Source organism: Caloenas nicobarica, chromosome 1 (genome assembly GCF_036013445.1).
Source record: "Caloenas nicobarica isolate bCalNic1 chromosome 1, bCalNic1.hap1, whole genome shotgun sequence".
Lineage (NCBI taxonomy): Eukaryota > Metazoa > Chordata > Aves > Columbiformes > Columbidae > Caloenas > Caloenas nicobarica.
In genome coordinates this window covers 142,460,140-142,476,411 of record NC_088245.1, presented here as the reverse complement: position 1 = coordinate 142,476,411, position 16,272 = coordinate 142,460,140, and the positions used below count along the sequence as shown (strand labels likewise).

The following is a 16,272-nucleotide window of genomic DNA, read 5'->3' as shown; positions in this document are numbered from 1 at the left end:
CTAATGCTACCAGACACTGCGTTTAGGGAGCACTGATTTATGCAAAGCAAGTATGTTTGACAAAGGCTGCATAACAACTCCAGAGCAATGTTAAACAGGTACCTTGACAGCCTTTATATATTGTATAGGAAACAGCTGACACTGTCAGAGTCGCTGCGATCAGGGTCCACAGCTCCCAGTCTCATACTCCTTCCATAATCACAATCCCTCTTTCCTTCCCAGTACTTGACTGCAATCACACCGACAGAGAAAAAAAGGTAATCACTTCCATGCAGAGCCCTTCCCTTTCCTCAGGAGCACTGTCAGAGCAGCCAGCTTGTTTCACACATGCACACAGCCACAGCATGGTTGAATATAGCCCTGCCATACCTTGGTGGGCTGTCACAGCTGGTGCTAGACCAGGGGGACAGCAGTGAGTGCTGGTCTTGAAACAGCAGCCTCTGGCAGCTCTTACTGGTCCTCACCTTTTGGACAGAGCAAGCCCTGGCCTCTCCCTCTAACAGTGATCCTAAAGCCCAGGAACTATGCCATGTCTTACCAATATCACAGCAAGCCTGGTGCAGGACACAGATTCAGTGGCAACACTCACCTCCAGCAGCTCCTGGCATCAAGTGGAACAAAGAAACAGCTGCAGCCCCAGCCACAAGCAGTATTTATCTCCATCAAACCACGTGTGCTGTGCAGCTAATGCAGGAATTCAGCTCCTTGACAGTAGCTGGGTGCCCCTTTTCAGCTCTCTCAGCTCTGCTTGGTGTGGCAGGATGCAATGGGAGGAGCAAGGAGGATTGCTACCATTCACACTCAGTACACAGGCAAGAGGAGCCTCAGGGTTCTTGTCACACCACCTTTCACCAGCACCAGAGATGTGAAACACTTGAGTCCACCTTAGAGGGTAATGCTATACCTATAGGAGCTACTAGTTGCCTTCCTGCCCTATGCAAGCAGAGATTTTAAACTCCTGCACTGTCAAGAAGCTCAGGCTGGCATTCCTGCACAGCTCACTCCTGTATTCACCAAAAAAAAGGCAGATGAATGAAATTCAGAGCAAGCCTAACATGCTGACAGTCCTTCCTGCCTCAGCAATAAAGCTCTCAAGGCATCGCTTGTAAGAACGGCTTTTTTTTTTTTTTTTTCTAGATTTTCCTTCTCCAAGACCATCCATTTTCTCTTGCTTTTGGCATTATGCAGAAGGCTTGTTGGGCTACTACTCACACCAAACTACATCAAACTGGCATCAGATATTCAGAGAGCACTTTCCCCTCCATCCCAGCCTGTACTGTCAGGTACAAGCCTTCTCTAGAAGCACAAGACAGGGAGAGCTTTCCAAAGCAGTCAAGTGTGTGTGTGCCAGGATGGGTAGTTCACAGGTTTTCTTCCTTAGGGCCTCAATTTTGTAATTAGGTTGATGTAAACAGAAAGGTTCTCCTGCATGGCTAACCTACACCCACTTTCCCTTAGTCACCCTCAGTGAGACCGATACATCCTGACCAGCGTTTCCCTGCACCAGTGAGTGATCTTTTCCCCTCGCTGGACCAGTCTGCACTGGAACTAGAGTGGTGTTTTTGAACTGCTCAGCAATTAAGGATCCTCAATGCAAGACACCTGCACAGAGTTCTGCAAACCTACACAAACCAGTCAACAATTGTCAGCTTATTGAAGACTTGTTTCTTCTGGTGTGTTTTGTCCTGTGTTTTTTCCCCTCTTTGTAACAAAAATGCTCAGAACAACCTGCAGTAGTAGTGCTGTAGATTTGCAAGGTATCAAAAATACAAAACAGACACTGGCCACACAGGATAACTCAGAGGATTTTTATTTAACAAAAATAGCTATTCAATTAGAAACCAACAAGGTTAACATGTTTACAGAATTTCACAGGCATCAGTAACTCCACATACAGCTCCAGTCAGGCTCTACAGTCACCTCATCACCACAGCAATGTCATAGCATAGAAATCTGAACAACATCCAGGTGTTGCTTCCATATATTAATGGCCCTGAAGATGTACACAGTGTAGCATGCATCTCTATTGCAGTTGCCACAATTTCATTAATTTGGTAGAAAAATATTTGTTATTGCTGTAATTTCTTAGTTAATTTTTGACTTGCTTTTAAATAACTGGGTTGTTCCCCAAAGATTTGTTCTCTGTATGAAATATGTGATTAAAATTGAGCTGCTTCTTTCGGTCACTAGACACAAGTGCTGAACACCCATTCCTGGTGCCTCGCTGCAAATGCCATCAGGCCAAGGAACCCAAAGGACAGGATATGTACCTACTATCTCTTTCTCAGCTCAGCTTGTCAGCTAGCAGTTCATGGCTTCTGATTTTTTTTTTTAAAAAAACAAAAAACAGTAAAGAAAGGAATATGTACATGAGTGGTTTCAAGTTTCCATTTCAGGATAAGGCAGTTATGTTTACCTGTGCAAATACCAGTAGAGCTGAGCCTCTGTGTTTAGGGGGATGTTTTAGGAGGCAGGCTGCAAACACAGGGAAGTTTTGGGGAATGCGTTCCCCTGAGCAGCCAGCCTGGTAGGGCTCCCCAGGCAGCACATCCCAAACACATTAATCATTCACCTTGCGTGGTAAAGGCTGAGGCTTACAGAAACAATGAGAAAGGCTGTAGCTGCCCCAGCCAGGGGAGAGAAGCTTGCCCAACCTCAACGCTGCCGAGTCTCTCTCCATGGCACTAAAAGCAAGCAGTGAACCAAAGCCACTTCTTCAGGCTCTGACTGGCAGAAGCTCTAACCAGCACACAGAGAAGCACGCTGCATCGCCTCTTCTCCCTTGCCAGTCCTCCTGTACACTTAAACTCATCACAACCTGCACAGCAACAGTCCATAGGCATTGCCACAGTATACTCTACAGATATATGTCCTGCTGTGCCACTCATAGTGCTTGAGTATCCAGGTGCCCAAGCCCAGGACAACCCTCTGCAACTCCTTCCCAGTGCTGAAGCAATTTGGAAAAATTACTTTTAAAAACCAGGTATGAGGCAAGTCCAAAATTGCTCAGACTGGAGAAAATAAAAACTGCCCGCCCCAAACATTCTTTGTCCTGCTTAGGTGGAAAGAAGAGGTAGGACTAGTGTACAGAGACCCACCAGAAGCATAAAGGCATTTTAAAATAAGGGGAAAAACTGACAAACCAGAAATTAGCATTTTTCAAAGTCTCAGGCATTCATCCTGCTAACTATCATAACTGAAGGTGTCCATTTAGTCGCTGCAGTCATGAGTCTCCAAGGTTACAGAGAATAGCTTAAAATCCTGCAAGTCACCTTCCTTCTCAGTGCTATACTAACATCCACCATCCCACCAAAACAGCCCAGCCCCCAGCAGCAACTCCTGCAATCACAGGAATCTGCAGTCCTAAAGGGCAAAGGCAAGGATGTCCAAGGGACCCTCAGCTTAGCATTTTGTCTACTTGAACTCCCGCTAAGCTTCCCCTCTATCCCTACAGTCCCTTGGGCACAAGCCTTCACGGCACAAGTCACGCTGCTTATAGCCAGTTCAGTGTCACGAGTTACCCCAGGACACAATTAAGTTTTTGGGGATGCACTCTGATCGGCTATGGTAAAACTCTTGCAGCAGAGGGCACAGACAGGAACAGCAGAAGCAGCACAAACAGCTCAAGGAAGTACGTGCATACACAGAAACATCCTAAAGTGGAGCATCCAGCATCACAGGGCAGGCACAGGAGAGCCACAGTGCAGAGCACAGGTCTATGGCCACCTCCTGTGCCAGGCCTGGGGCTCTCCACAGAGAGGTCCATTAGTGTGCCCTCACTTCTGCCCTGCAGCAGCACCTCAGTGACAGAGGGTAGTGGTTGATTAGACAATCATGAAGCTGTCTTTTCAATGGCAGCCTCCAGATGCACAGCCTTAGACTAAAAACCTCTCACGGCTTTAATTCTTTGAGAGAACTTACTGTTCTTTGCTGCACATCCCATATATGCAACAGAAGAACAAAAGGCATTTTAGAAAGAAGATATTTGTTCTTACTTATGTAAGAGCTAATACATTTACCTTCTAAAATGTGCTACTAATATAGTATAAATATGGATCAAGTACCATTAAGGTGACCACCTTGGGAAGAAAAGGCAGAGATAAAAAAAAACAGACCTATATCTTCATATATAGCCACCCAGAGTCCTCACTTGGTGTACTACTGGCTTTCAGGAGATCTGCTTTGCCTTTGCTCTTGTCTTCCGTAAGCTCTAATAATACTGTATATGCCACTGCCCAAGAACACCAGTGAGATGGCCGCAAAGTAAGAGGCATAAATCATGAACTGCAGAGAAGGGGAAAGAAAATAAAAAAAGTGGTTAAGTCAAACAGTTACCAAATTTGTAGCAAGGTTAATACATGAGCTCCCTTCCGCTTCCAAAATTTCAGAAATCTGTGATTATGTCTCTGTCAGCAAACCCCTGACCCAGAAACAGGTAGCTGAGAAGCTTTATACCTCAATTTACCTTCCTCCCTCCCATCAGTAAAGTTAATAATCTATCATACCTGGGTGAAGATGTCCAACCCAAGCCCACTGGCATCCACAACAATCAAAGTGAGCAGAGTCTGAAGTGCTAAGGCAATGAAAGTGTTGACCCCAAACACCAGGGCGTACCGCTCCACGCTGAGATTTGTAGCGATCTGGAACCTGGAAAGAAAGGGATGACCAGAAATATAAGGACAAGCAAAAAAGCAGAGAAATGCAAGGAGGAATACCTCTGGACAAGACGACTATGCAATCTGAAGAGTTACAGACTGGTCCAGTGTTTTCCACAGCTGAAGTTACCTCACTCTGACCATGTATTTCTCTAAATAGGATCATGATAGACTAGCATAGAAGCTAGAAGATACCCACAGACATCTAAAAGGCTTACTGAAGCAGTGCTCCTGTCCAATGCAACTAAAGGGCCTTGTCACACAGAGAAGATACAGCAACGCTCTGATCCCAGAGAGCATTTGGTAGTCTCGAAGCATCAGCCTCCTGCAGCCTGGTCCATAACCTCCCACATCCTTCCAACCAGAACTCCTTTTGCAGTTACCAGTTTCAGCATCTCCCCTCATATTGTGCTTGAGCTATCTTGTAGTGATTACGTACATATAGTTCAACAACAGCTGTGTTTTCCTCCCCAAAGTGACAAATAATATCGAAGAAGTTTTCTTCCCTACAGGTTAGGGAGAGTTGACCCTACAACATAAGCAAAGGATTGTCCTTCTCCACATCTGCTGACACTTCACTCCAGCCATGTTTATGAAAAACAGTACCCTGGCAAGAAGCACTATCTAATATTTAGAAATAGTCCCTTTAGTGTCATAAGACTTTTAAGCTTGGGCAGGCTGCCAGCCAAATATATCTTTGTGTCTCAGTTTCCAACCTGAATCACAACACAAACCCTTGCAACAGATTTCCAGGTTCCTTGTAGGCAAGACTCTAGTTACAGGGAAAAATATGTTGCTTTCACAACAGCTGTAACCCTGAGAGGTACTCACGTTGCTATGGTGATTAGCAGCATGTAGATAATTCTGAAGACAACATACGATGCGTAGCACACCCAGATGTTACGAACAGTGTCCATGATATATACAGCAGCAGCAATAAGAAAGGAGAACAGGGCAAGTGCCACTTCACCCCACATTGCCCAGGACGTTTTTATGTGACCCACAACAAAGACTGCAACAGCTCCTGTGAGTGGAAGGAAAGCATAACTGTTAGTAACTGCAATTAGAGCAATTTGGAGACTGTATTAGGAGCTCTACAGCCGCTAATAGCCAAACACAACTGAAGTGGAGGACACTAATGTGGACACCTTAGCAGGTCTCCTTCCTGACCTCTCCCTCACGTGGTAACCTGCTGTAAACTCTCATTAACTTTTACAGGAGAAAAAAAAAAGTAAATGCTGACTGCCTCTGAAGCATCCTCCCTGGCTTCAGAAGCACAACAGCCCAGGACTCAGACCCAGTGTTGTCAGCTGGGCTACAGAGAAATGCAAACCCTGGTTCTCAAAAGTACTAGTTAGTAACTAGTAACTAATAAAGGTTAGTAAATAATAGTAACTAAATAAAATAATATCAATAAGATATAAAAGTAAATAGCTAGTTACTTCATCATGCTTTAGGGGAGGTGGGTGGGAGGAAGGCACTACCCACTTTGATACACAGCTGTTAGAGCTCTCTCCCAGGAGACAGAAAAACCTACATTTACTGTCATCTTCATGCTAGGCTGTAAGCATTAGAGCAGGAGTCCAATTCCACATCTCCTGGGATGCAGCCTAATCACAAGCTGCAATCACACACTGTTGTTTGTACAAGAACAATCCTTCACAACCAGAACAGGTTTGTAACCCCTGCTGGATTTTACAAAGAAGGGATGGGGAGAGAATACAGATACAAGATGGAAAGTGTGTGATATTTCATGCAACTCAAAAGAGTAGACAAGGTGTGTTTCATGCACTGTCACAGCTGTAACTGCTGAGAAGCCCAAATGCATATTACATTAAAAGAAAATTCCCATTTGAAGTAGGCCTTGTTCTGCAAACAAGCTAAATAGCAATCAACAGCATAATGATGCTGCTGTACACAGCAAACTAGACAAACAGCATACTGACACAGTGAGGTTTACTGGAGATCTCTGAAAAACAGGATTGTATTCAGCATTTGACCACTGTACAGAAGTGCTTCAGTGCAGCATCTAAGCTCTTTGTAGCCCTTAGCTGGCCAGCTAGCTTAGAAATCCTTCAAGCACATGAAGGCTCCTTATGTACCCTCAGTGTGTACAAGCCTGCAACCCTGTTAGACCTCACATCAATCTTGCAGACTAGTGAAAAAGGTAGCTATGCCAAGGGAAAGGAATTAGTTTCCCACTTCTAAACTCTTCTTTCTGGTGCCTGCTGTGACACTACCTGACTGACATTTTGCTCTTTGAAAGTCTGGATTCCCCAGTAGCAAAACCTTGCAACATAAGAAGCAGCTATATCATAGAGCCTTCTTTCTACTGTCTCAGCAATTCTGACATCTGGGAACCAACATTCAATGTCTCACTCCCTGAGTATCTTGTAGCAACTCACAGAGTTGTACTCCCCCCATGTCTCAAGGTTATATCAACCAGACACCTAATTATGAAAACATATACAATCTGTGTCCTCCAATTAGACACCTACAGCTGACTCAGTGGTTTCACATCCCAATCTGATAAAGGATTGACACATTCAGCAGAACATGCAGGGATGCAGCTTAACAGTCAGTTGACCTCACTAGAAAGAATACTAGAGGACTACAAGGATGCCGCGAATTTGTACAGGAAGAAAATTAGAAGATTCATAGCCCAACTAGAACTTAATCCTGTTACTGCTGTAAAAGCCAACAAAAAACATGTTTCTATAAATACATTAGCAACAAAAGAAGGGCTAAGGAGAACGCCCATTGTTCAGTGGATGCGGGAGGAGACATAGTGACAGAGAGCAAGGAAAAGGCTGAGGTACCAAATGCCTCTTTGCCTCAGTCTTTAATAGTGAGACCAGTTGTGCTCTGAAGGGGCACAACTAATCAAAGGGGAAATGGTTGGTGACCTGCTACACCACTTGGACACCAACAAGTATATGGGGCCAGATGGGATCCATTCAAGGTGCTGAGGGAGCTGGCGGAGGTGATCATCAAGCCACTTTCAGTCATTTATCAGCAGGCCTGGCTAACTGGGGAGGTCGCAGTTGACTGGAAGTTGGCAAATGTGATGCCCATCTACAAGAAGGACCAGAAGAATGATCTGCGGAATTAGAGGCCTGTCAGTCTGAACTTGGTGCCAGGGAAGATTATGGAGCAGATCATCATAAGTGCCACCACACAGCAGGCATGGGACAACCAAGCAATCAGGCTCAGTCAGCATGGGTTAATGAAAGGCAGGTCCTGCTTGACCAGCCTGATCTCCTTCTGTGACAAGGTGACCCACTTAATGTATAAGGGAAAGGCTGTGGATGTTGTCTACCTGGACTTTAGTAAAGCTTTTGATACTCTACCCACAGCATTCTCCTGGAGAAGCTGGCTGCTCATGGCCTGGATGTGTGTGCTCTGTGATGGATAAAGAATTGGCTGCACCTCAAATCCTGTGTTCAGTTTTGGGCCCCTCACTACAAGAAAGACATTGAGGTGCTGGAAAGAGTTCAGAGAAGGGCGGTGAAGCTGGTGAGGGGCCTGGAGCACAAGTCTGATGAGGAGCGGCTGAGGGAACTGGGGCTGTTTAGCCTGGAGAAAAGGAGGCTGAGGGGAGACCTGATCGCTGTCTACAACTACCTGACAGGAGGTTGTAGCATGGAGGGTGTTGGTCTCTTCGCCCAAGTAGCAAGTGACAGGATGTGAGGAAATGGCCTCAAGTTGCGCCAGGGAAGGTTTAGACTGGATATTAGGGAAAATTTGTTCCCTGAAAGGGTTGTCAGGCACTGGAACAGTCTGCCCAGGGAAGTGGTAGAGCCACCATCCCTGGAGCTGTTTAAAAGATATGTAGAGGAGGTTCTTAGGGACATGGTTTAGTGGTGGACTTGGTAGTGTTAGGTTAACAGTTGGACTTGATCTTAAAGGTCTTTTCCAACCAAAATGATTCTATAATTCTATTTATCCTGCCTAGGACAGGAAGCTGACAGCCGCATGAGTCATCATGCTCTACTCAAACCCTTCTGCAGGGCAGCAGAAGTACAGACAGGGATGGCAACAGCATCTTACATGAAGGCTGCCAAACACTGCTTATAACTGAGCACAGAACGACTGAGAGCCATGAAGATGGTAAATCAGATCTGGGATGCACCAGGAAAAGTATTTCTAGTATACGGAGAAAAGTGCAGAGTGTTAATGTTCTTCTACAAGTCTGTGGCCTCACTGAATAAAGCCAAGTGCAGCTCTGGTCACCCATCTTTAAAAAGAACACAACTCAGATCAGGTTTGGTACAAAGAGGGACTAGTAAGATGACAAAGTGAACAAAGAGCTTAACTTTACCAAAGAACAACTAGAAAAGCTTGGCTTCTTTGGCTCAGAGCATAGAACAGGTACCTACAGACAGGCCAGAAGGAGACAATTTTGTGCTAAAATACAGCCTTGGCATAAAGTCAGAGATATATAAACTGCTCTTTAACAAATTCAAACTGGAAAACCAAAGAAGTTAAAGCATTCGCAATAGGGCCTAAGAAGTCAGATCACTGGATGCTTATCCTTAACAGGTCCCTTCCAGTCTTGTTATACACTTCAAGCTTTTACTTGAAATTATTACTTGTTCAAAGCAATGAATCTGTGTCAACCAGAATTGTTTTTGTTCAGGAACAGAGGCTAATTTGCTTTCAGAAAACATCACCCAAAAATCACTCAACCATTTATAAAAATGATACGGAGGAAAAAAAAACACCAACCAAACAACAACACACAACAAAATGGGAAACCAAAAACTTCAGTTTTGCAGGAGTTTAGTGCCAACCACCTTTTCGTCCAATAGGTCCATTCTTCACAGGCCTTTAAAAAAAGGACCTTGATATGAAAGATGTTTATAATAAGGTTTGAAGAATACTCCATGTTGTGGTGGTTTTTTGGTTTTGGTTGGTTGTTTGTTGTTGTGGATTTTCTGCCCCACCCCAATCTGCCCTCATTTGGCCATGCTGTGGGTCTTCTTGCCCTTGATACTGATTCCTCTGCTTCCTGGGACCAAGGCAGGACAGTAGAGGAAGCCAAATCAAACAGGAAATAAGAGCCACAGCATGGTGCTGGAATGGAGGAACAGTGTATGATTGCGTGCTGTTTAGCACACAAAAGGCAGATTAATAGCCAAAGCCTTCAGAATCAAGTTGCCAACAGTTTCAAACCCAACTAACAATGCGTGGTAGACAAGCTTTTAGAACTAGAAACCAGCCATGGTTTCCCACTGAACTCCAAGAGGAAGATAAGCATGCCCAAGAAAGTACTAAGCCTTCCTTGTTTGTGTACCTTGGTTTCTTTTGCCCCCAAGTAGTTGATGTCCACAGCAGATGGTGGAATGATGACTCTATCAAAGAAAAGCAACATACTGCCGCAACACCTAGAAAGCCTCTGCAGGGGTATGTTAACTATATTAAAAAGGTATTGTCCTAGTTCTGGTAATGGAACAGTATAAAGAAAATGAATAAACAAATGTTTGTTTTGACTAACCTACCTGGCCCTTTCAAGTCAAGCAACTTCTTTCAGCTTAATAGCTTTGCTGCTTAACAGTGCCGAAATGACTAAATGTGGCTCATTGGATGTGTACAGGAAAACTTCATGCGTTCCCTGCACTTCCAGAGGGAAAAAAACCAAACATTAAACCCATAGGACCCTTAGCTTGGCTTTGAGCAGTTAAAACAAGCATAACCACACTGCAATAGTGGCAGCCAAGAGCAGAGTCACCCACAGGTCTGGAGTCTCCTGCCAAATATTTCAGAATGAAGATTGACTTGGGAGGCTCCTTTTAAACACCTACGTACTGGATCACAAGAATCAGGCTTGCATGCAGCAACCAACTCAACACTGGATGCTGTACCCACACACGTCAGGGAAGACTCATCCCGAATGCCAGCGTTGCCTCTCCTGCACGCTTGGGGAACACAAGTCTCTTATAAACCATGCTCTGGTGACCTTGAGGGACATGAGGCATTTCTTACAGCAGAGCAGGAGCAATACCTGCAGCTTACCTAGCAGCGTCGAGGCCGCCTCCACGGCACCGTTGTAGATCTCTGTGCTATGAGAAGGCAGCACCATCTCCCACAGGCCCTGAACGTAGTTGATGACCTGGAAGTAGCCGCAGGTGGACAGTGCCCACCACACCGACCAGCAGAGCAATGTCCGGGAGGAGTAGCACTGTAGGAGATCCCGCCAGAGATCTTTGAGCACCTTTACGATGTCTACTTTCTGCTCCTGCATAGACTGGGGAAGGAAGGGGAGAGAAATGTTAGTATTTCTTTATAAAGCCTTGACACTGCTTCAAAGCCGCCTCTTTCAAGTGGTTTGATTACTGGTGAGTGACAGTACTCCTCTTGGGCACAAACTCCCACAGAGTAATGAATGAAAAGCTTCCCCATGCCACAGTCCCAGCAGTGGGTCTCTGCCCTAACCAGGGCTGTCCCCTTACATGCAGAAAAAGGGCTCAGTCCCAGGCACCCTCTCGATCTCTGGCTTTCTCACACAGAGAGCTGAAACTGCTAGTTGTTAGAAGTACTACACAAGCAACTGAAGGGTACCAAAGAAAAGAGACAGGAGAACAGGACACTAAATCCACTTTGACAAGACAGGATCAGAAGCCAGTCATTCAAATCATAAAGGCAAAACATCATTGACACTTTTGAAAATTCCTGGTCCAAACTCAATCAAATTCAGTAGCACAGAGAACATGGGATCCACCAGATGAGTATTTTTTTCCCCACAAATAAGTAATTTTTTTTTAGTAGTAGCATTCAGGAATTATAAATATTCAAAGAAGCAATCTCATTACACCGCGCTCTACCCCTGTTAATATTTGCCAAGGCTCTGAACATGAGAGATGTTGCCTGGGGATCTGAAGAGAACTGGAAGCTCCTTCCACTGGACACTGCTATCACAAACAGCAGCTCCTGTATATACAAGTGCTCTGACAAATGCCATGAGATAAAAATGAAACTTTCCCCTCCAAATCTTTCTAGAAAAAGCGCAAAAGGGGGCAGATCCATGAAGAGGTTTGAAAAAAAACTTTGAAAATAGATCATTTCCAGCAACAGGGGATGACGACAAATGAACATTGCATTTTATCTACATAGGCTGTTACAGTCCTGTTCCAAGCCACTTTATGCCAACAGCACCAGAGGAAATGAGTGTATCTTTACTTTGCAGACAGAGCTGCTAATTATATTTGCTGCACACACAGACAGTCTTTGTAGACAGGTGGGACCCTTCTTGTGTAAGTCAGAGCAGTGGTTACTTCAGGTGAGATTGGGCAGAGCCCCCGAGGTCCACCCAGCACCTCTGGGCCCCTTGAGCTTGGATTCCCTGCAGGGAAACATACAGCAAGGTCACAGGACTGAGCTATTGCACTTTGTGCCATTGCACATCCAGTTTCAGAGCACTTTCCAGTCAGCAGCAGCAGCAACTTTGGGCTCTTGGCAGTATGCCCTTCCCCTGGGGGAACTGTGCGGTGTGTACCTTGGAAAAACTATTCTCCATGAGCAATAAAACCTATTTTAAGGCATTTCTACTAAAACCTCCAAAAGACCATAGCCTAACTGTCTTGGATTCAATTTTTTCCACCCCTCAAAGCATCACGGATTTCTGAGCATCTCTATTAAACACCACACAGCCCCCAGTTGCTTCACACCCAGGTGCCATTCCTCTGAAGCCCAACAGAACAACTTGGGAAGAGATCAGCTTGCAGCAAGGCAACTTTAGCAATGTAACTACCACACAGAAGGCTTCACACAAAGCTCAAGTTTAGGGGCAGGAAAACCAGGGAAGGGAACTGCCACATAGGCTGTGAAAAATGATTTGGCACGTCCAGCCCAAGCATGTCCTGATAAGCCAGAAAGGCCCATCCATCCTCCCACCACCTGGCAGCGCTTCTTCAGTACAATTATTCCTACAGCCATTCATTTATGTTTGTTAAATATAGTTGCTGTTAACTTAGTAAGAAGGACTATCATCACACTCCAACGCCTTTCAGCTCTTAGCACCTGGTATAACTGAACTCTGAATAGTTATACAAGTGTACTTGCTCATTTTTTTTAAATTTTCACCATTAATTTGGAACCACCCTGGCTCTCACAGAATGGGAGTAAGATAAACAAATAGGATGCATAAGCAATATTAATGCCTTGGTCATTATTGGCACAGAATCTGTCTTAAATAACCTTCAGCATGCAAGTATAACATAGTTAAAAATACTTTTGCTCACGCAAAACTGTGCTGGATGGGGCAGGATTAGGTCCCTGGAATGTTAATACCTTTAATTCCCTGCTGTATCCAGAGGAAGCTGAAAGTGGCCCTGGGTGCTGCCTCCCCAACCCAGCTAATGGGGGCCTACTTGCTAACCGAAATACCCATTAGCTGACTAAACCAACAGCCACACTCACCTTCTGGCTCATTCTCAGAATGAGCAGAGCCTCCTCCGGCCCGAGGAGCAAGGCTGAACTCTTCCCAGGGCCCCAAATCCCCTCGCACACCCGCACTGCCCAGCCGGCAGCTGCACGCCCGCGTGGGGCCTCAACACTGCAGGCTGCCCACTCGTCACCCCACGGGACCCAACACGTCCCAATGCTGGACAAGGGCACCTGCACGCCTGTTTCCATACAGGTGACTTTGTTGGAGGTTGTAGTCCACAAAAGCCACAAGCTGGGGCACTACTCCGGCACTCTCGTGGGCTGCATTAAGCTGTTACTATGCAAAGGTGTTTTTGTGGTTTATCCGTGTTCTGTCCCGCTATAATTAATCTATGTCAGTCTTTAAGCACTCTCAAGGACTACTGCAGTTTCCTTCCAGGATCGTAAAATAAAATCCAATTACTACACAGCTTATTACTGCACAACTTGCACAATAGTTGAAGTAACAAGGGTTTTCAAAATGCTAAGTGCAGGAAGAATTGCCTCTTTTCTGCAAGTCACAGGGCACATCCAGAAGCACACACAGAATTTGGAGAGATACACAATTTTTAGTGCTCCAGAGATGTCGCTTGCTTTGTACTGTTGAACAGTAATTTGACACCCAGAGAATCTTCATCACAGCTTTGTGAGACATGCAGAACAACTTCGGAAAAACTAATGAGCAGACTAATGTGTTTGATCAGCAAAAGGAAGCTGGGAATTAATTTTTCTGTGCCATAAATAAGGAAGTTGGATAAGGGATACTTTTTTGCTACTAGATACTACAATTCTGCTGCTGTGTACCTATATCTATACATATGCATGCATACATATAGACACACATACAAGTATGCAAACCACATCGGTATTGCATCTTCTATTTATGTAAACCCAGGGCACAACTCACCTGTTTCTCTGCTGAATGACCTTCTCCTTTTAAGGGAACTTTTGTCTCATCCTCCCAGCCGGGTGCCCTCTGCACGTTGGGATGGTCTTGGACAGCTGATCCATTTTTACAGTCCATGACCTTCATTTCCCACCCGAGCTCCTGACTTGGGACGTGGTGAAAGAAAAGGCTTTTTTGTGGCATCGGCAGGAACCACGCCGTGCCAAAGGCAATGGAGATGCTGGTTAAGGAGATAACGTTCAAGCTGAAGAGGGACCATCCTGCCACAGACACAAGGACCTGCCCGGACACTGAGCCCACTGTGTAGCCCACCAGGGTGGCGCTCCGGCAGTAGCTGGTGACCTTCTGGTACAGGTTGATATCGACGACGCTGTAGATGTAGGAGTAGTAGGCAATGTCAGTGGCGGTCCCGATCCCGTAGAAGAACTCGAGTAACTGGACAGCCCGCAGCCCCTGGGCGTACAGCAGCATGAACCAGGTGACGATGAGGCTCAGGCCCTGCAGCAGGACCACGGGCTTGTACCGCAGGTAGTCTGTGGCCAGGAACACCGGGAACAGCAGTGCCAGGTAGGAGTAAGTCCATACAGGGTAAATCTCGTTGAAGACCTAGGGGGAAAAAAAGAGACGACGGTGTTAAGCCCCAGCCCCTGCGTACCGCGAGGAAAACGCAAATACAAACACGCCGGCGGGGGCGTGAGGTGCCCCGGGCCGCGGTACCTGCGTCTCGGAGAGGTTTTTGTGCGGCCTCAGCAGGTACCGGGTGAGGAATGGCTCCGAGGGCCGCACGCTGCAGAAGAAGCCGTAGGCGCACAGCAGCCCCGTGGGCAGTGCCCAGCAGCACCCGCCGCCGCCGCTGCCAGCTCGGGCCGAGCGCCGCGCCGGCCGGCCCCCCCGCAGCCCCGCCATGCCGGGCAGGGGCCGGGCCGGGCGCGCTCCTGGGGCCGGCCGGGCCGGTGGGGGGTGGTGGCCGCGGGCCCGTCCCGGGTCACCTCCCGCCGCCGCCGCCGCCTCCCAAAAGGCACCTCCAACCGCCGGCCCGCGGCCTTGCTCTTAAAAGATCATTCGCCGACGTGCGGGAGGCGGGGCTGAGCGCTGCACTCTGATTGGGCAGAGCCGTCTCCTGCCGGCAAAGCTGGCCAATGGGGAGCGGGGGGCGGGAGGGGTGTGGCGGGAGAAGGAGCACATGTGCGCGGAGGGAGGGCGGTGTAGGGGCTGCCGGCGGGGGGGGCGCGCCTGGAAACGGAGTACGCCTGTGAGATTGAGCACTGCTTGCCTTACCGGAATGGTGTAGGCGGGAGGCCCCTCAGAGGAAGGAACAGTGTGTTTTATGAGTTAGGATACACGGAGACCGCGGAGGGCAAGGCTGACACCCATCCTGCGTTCATGCAGAAGGAAGACGTGGTGCAGCGTGGCAGAGCTCTGGTAGCTGCTGACATCCCCCCACGTGGGCCACTGTCCCCCCAGAATTCCCCATCTCCCCCTTGCCCCGAGGGGCAGGCACAAGCCTTTACTGAAACCGTCTCGACAGAGAGATCCTCTGCCTGCTGTGCTGCACTTGTTGTTCTTTGCCTTGCCCAAATGCATTCAGCTGCTGATCTCTGCCACTCTCCTCCCTTCAGCAAGATAAGAGCTGGAACCACTTCTGTAGTTTCATAAAAGCTGAACCTTGTTGTGCAGCCAGGAGGAAAGTTAGACAACTGGAGAAAATAAAGCCGTTACCTCCAAAGTAATTATCTAAAGCTTTGCCCATGACTGCGGTTCTTAAAGCTTTGCAATCCTTCTTTGAACTGCTACTCAACCTATCCCACACTTACTATCTATCTGCTTTGCCTTTCCCCGTGGTCCACTCCCTCTATTTCTACCACATTGTTAAAGCTGCTAGGGCTTCCTACTCTATACCTACAGTTTGTTCTCAAAATTGGCTGAAACCATAGAACGTTCACACCAGGGGTCAGGTCTCCCACCTAGGCAACTGCATGTCCTGCCTCCTAGCTGGGGTCAATGCTCCAGGACACAAAATAAAAGCCCTCAGAAGGCACTTGGCTATGCACAAGTCTGTGGGGAAGACCAGGTTCCTTTCAGCCTCAGAACAGGTTGCCTGAACCACACAATTGTATTGCTATCCACATCATCATAGCTTAATAAACATAACTATAAAAGGTTTTAGGGCCATAAGGTTACTCAGCTCTCTGTAAAACACAGCTAAACATGTTGGTCATGTATCATCTGGCAGCAGTGGTTTGCTGCTTTCTGGCTATTTTCTGGGTCTAGCAAAATTTCCTTTCA

General features: G+C 46.8%; 1 protein-coding gene across 1 annotated transcript; it reads right to left on the bottom strand.

The window, feature by feature from the left end:
• Positions 1–1,804: 1,804 nt before the first annotated feature.
• SLC19A2 (solute carrier family 19 member 2) lies at positions 1,805–14,984 on the bottom strand. Its single transcript, XM_065636439.1, has 6 exons — positions 14,704–14,984; positions 13,987–14,592; positions 10,671–10,902; positions 5,487–5,679; positions 4,506–4,647; positions 1,805–4,284 (listed from the first exon to the last, which is right to left on the bottom strand). The coding sequence occupies exons 1-6, from the start codon at positions 14,890–14,892 to the stop codon at positions 4,159–4,161; spliced, it is 1,488 nt and encodes a 495-aa protein (XP_065492511.1). The 5' UTR covers positions 14,893–14,984; the 3' UTR covers positions 1,805–4,158.
• Between the last annotated feature and the right edge of the window lie 1,288 nt (positions 14,985–16,272).

Bases quoted from the DNA above. Each gene is read 5' to 3' on its own strand.
- SLC19A2 (XM_065636439.1), bottom strand. From the start codon at position 14,892: ATGGCGGGGCTGCGGGGGGGCCGGCCGGCGCGGCGCTCGGCCCGAGCT. The intron at 4,648-5,486 runs GTGAGTACCTCT...CTTTCTTTCCAG, and splicing joins CTGCTAATCACCATAGCAAC to GTTCCAGATCGCTACAAATC. The intron at 4,285-4,505 runs GTATGATAGATT...CCTTCTCTGCAG, and splicing joins GGTTGGACATCTTCACCCAG to TTCATGATTTATGCCTCTTA.